At 23.8% G+C, this 3064-nt stretch overlaps 1 protein-coding gene across 1 annotated transcript; it reads left to right on the plus strand.

Annotated features, from left to right (window-relative positions):
• Window positions 1–2152: 2152 nt before the first annotated feature.
• Window positions 2153–2744, plus strand: LOAG_14068 (hypothetical protein; the record flags this gene model as incomplete). Its single annotated transcript, XM_003149570.1, has 1 exon — window positions 2153–2744. A coding segment is annotated over one exon (591 nt), but the record flags the coding sequence as incomplete, so codon positions are not given.
• Window positions 2745–3064: the final 320 nt, after the last annotated feature.

The following is a 3064-nucleotide window of genomic DNA, read 5'->3' on the forward strand; positions in this document are numbered from 1 at the left end:
ATAATAATAATGTAATAGTGCTAATGGTGAAAAACTTTCATCATTGGTCCAAAAATTTCAAAGAAAAGGTGATATTTGCGTAAACACTATGTAAATTTAGTAAAAAAAAATTTTTGTTTATATCATAAACGTAAATATACATATGTAAATGTAAATGAAAAAAGGAATTTTGCAAATTTTTAAAAAAGGTAATAAAGCAGAAAGCTATTTATTTCGAAAAAATAAAACATCTGCGCCTTTTCCATCGTTACTATTTTGCAGTTTTCCTTTCATTTCATAGAAATGTTCCCAAAAAATAAAAAAAAGTAAAAATAAGAAAAAAAGTTGAAAATTTTCTGTCAAATTATACTAATAATAATTTTTTGAAAAAATTATTACCATTATAATAATGATATTTTTGAAATACAGCCATAAATATTATAAATGAATGATATTTTCAATCAATATTCATCTTTAAGATATGATACATTTTTTAAAATTTAACAAAATATGAAAATTTTAATTCTAATTAATCTGTTTTACTAACTGCATAAATCCGTTTTTTTAAATGTTTTCACTCTTTTTCCTGTATTGATAATATTTGGATGAAATTTTACAAAATTCGAACATTTGAATTTATGAATAAATTTCCTATCAGAAATATAATATTTTAATATGAGATAAGAAAGAAAGAAAAAAAAAAAAAAGAAAACAGAATTACAATAACAGAAATGATTGTATATAATGATGCTATAAGCTCTAATTTCTATCAGTTATGATTTTTGATGCTAATTCTAGTGAAAAAGATTAAAATGAGAAAGGAGAGAGAATTTTGGTTGCAGAACGGGAAAAGGAAAAAAGACAAGATAGGATGGCACTGACAGGACCGCCGCAGACTAGTACGCATTTAACCCTTTCCGCTTTTCGGAATTACATATCCATCAATAGTTCATAACTTCTTCCTATCTCGATCCAGGTCAGCTTATCCAGTATTTTTCGTTAAATTATCAAACATTTAATAGAAGAATTAGACGAGGGAAAAGGTCAGAAGAGGGAGAGAGAGAGAGAGAGAAAGAAAGAGAGAAGATAAAGATGAATGATTTTGATTCAAGAAAAAAAAAACTATAAATTTGGCTGATATATTAATTAAATTATTTGAAAATTTACTTTTTTTCTCCACTTCATTCTTCTATTTTTTTTTCTTATCATATTAACGTGTTAGAGATGAAAAGAATATAATTTCAAATTTTTGTGCTTTTTTTTTTTCATTTTTAATTAATACATTCATTGATCGATCGATTAATCGATCGACTAAGTGAAAATGATATTTAATTCTTGCTAAATTCATATTCCATTTGTAATGTAAATTTATTTAATTACATTCATCATTTATATGCTAATTAATCATTTTACATGGTTAAATTATCAATAACTAATCAAAATATTAATAGCTAAAATACTGACAACTATTAATGACTAATAATCAAATTATTAATAATTAATTTTTTTTAAAATCTAATTTAGTATTTGAAATTATATAAAATAAATTATTTTTATTATTTATTACACATGCAATTATTTTCCTTTTTTATATCCATCCTTTTTTTTTGCTTTTTTTTCTAATAATAACAGTTTGTTTTTGCATTTAATGAATTCCTTTTATTTTAATTACTTTTTTTTTTGCCATTTTTCTCATTAGTAGTTAAATTGATTGTTAACAGTAAGTGGTTTTGATGAGAGAGGAAAAAATAACATGAATAATGCACTGGAACATCTTAATAGTTTGATTAATTTAAATTAGGTTAATTACTTAATAGATAAAAAACTTTAAAGAAGTTAGAAAATGTATTATCAATTTAGGATATTAATTGCTAGCATAAATTAACTAATTGTAAACAGAAATAAATATTCGTATTTGTTGCGAATTTATTTCATCACAAATTTGATCTTTGATCCAAATTTTATTTTAAAATAAGAAAAAACTATAGCAAATAGTCTCAACTAACTTTCATTATTGTTTTTTTTTTTTTTAATAATGTGATCTAATTTTTATGATTTACTTCTTTTTGTTTTTCAATTTTTCTTTTTTCGAACATTCCAAAAATTTACAATTTTACAAAATTATTAAATCAAAAATTTTCAGTTTCATTAGCTAAATGTTATTTTAACAAAAATGGATGATGACGATGAAATGATGGATCTAATTGATACTGAATTACTTAGTTCGGAAGAAGAATTTGGTTATACAACCATTCCACAACCATCAACATCATTTTTTAATACTCCACCTAATTTATTTTTCACATCCTGCCAACTATCTGATTTATTCCTGCAACAATTTCCATCATTACAAATGCCACAATCAATGAATGAATTAGCATTGCAATATCTTACTGCACCATTAATACAATTAACCGGAAATGAAATACTACTAGAACCTGAATTAATTTCATCCGAATATTCCAAAATAATCACATCTTTATCCGCGCAATCAATCAATGAAGCATTTCATCCGGTATCAGAATTATTAAATTCTATAGCCTGGGATCAATGGCTATGCTATTTAGCCAAATCATTAACTCCAGCCCAATGGCAACTATATTGGATGAATTATTTAATGTTATTTGGTACCATAGGCTTACCTCAACATCTTGTCAATTTCTTTGCAACCGCTACTACATCAAATTTTTCCTATTCATCTAATTTATCATCATCAGTGTTGCAAATTAAAGCTAATTGGATGCTCTTACGACAACAATTCTATGGTATGTACTTTCGCTTTTTATTAATTTTATTTTCATTTTTATCTTTTAAAATTTCATCCAAATTTTCAGAATAATAATTTTGCATAATTTTTATTAAAATTAAACCATCAATTAATCTAACGATGTTAACGGTGAAAGAAAAAAAAAGTGGAAAAGAAAACTCTTTAATTTATAAAAAGTATTTTGATTTTTTTTAAAGCAATTGTTAGATGAAATCTTTTAAATTTAGATTAAATCTGGATCGAATTATATTACATCTTTTGAATTATAAATGGAATTTAGTCGTCTTTTTTCTTTTTTATTGTCACTAAATTCATTTT

The sequence above is a fragment of the Loa loa genome (assembly GCF_000183805.2).
Source record: "Loa loa unplaced genomic scaffold supercont3.770, whole genome shotgun sequence".
Classification (NCBI taxonomy): Eukaryota; Metazoa; Nematoda; class Chromadorea; order Rhabditida; family Onchocercidae; genus Loa; species Loa loa.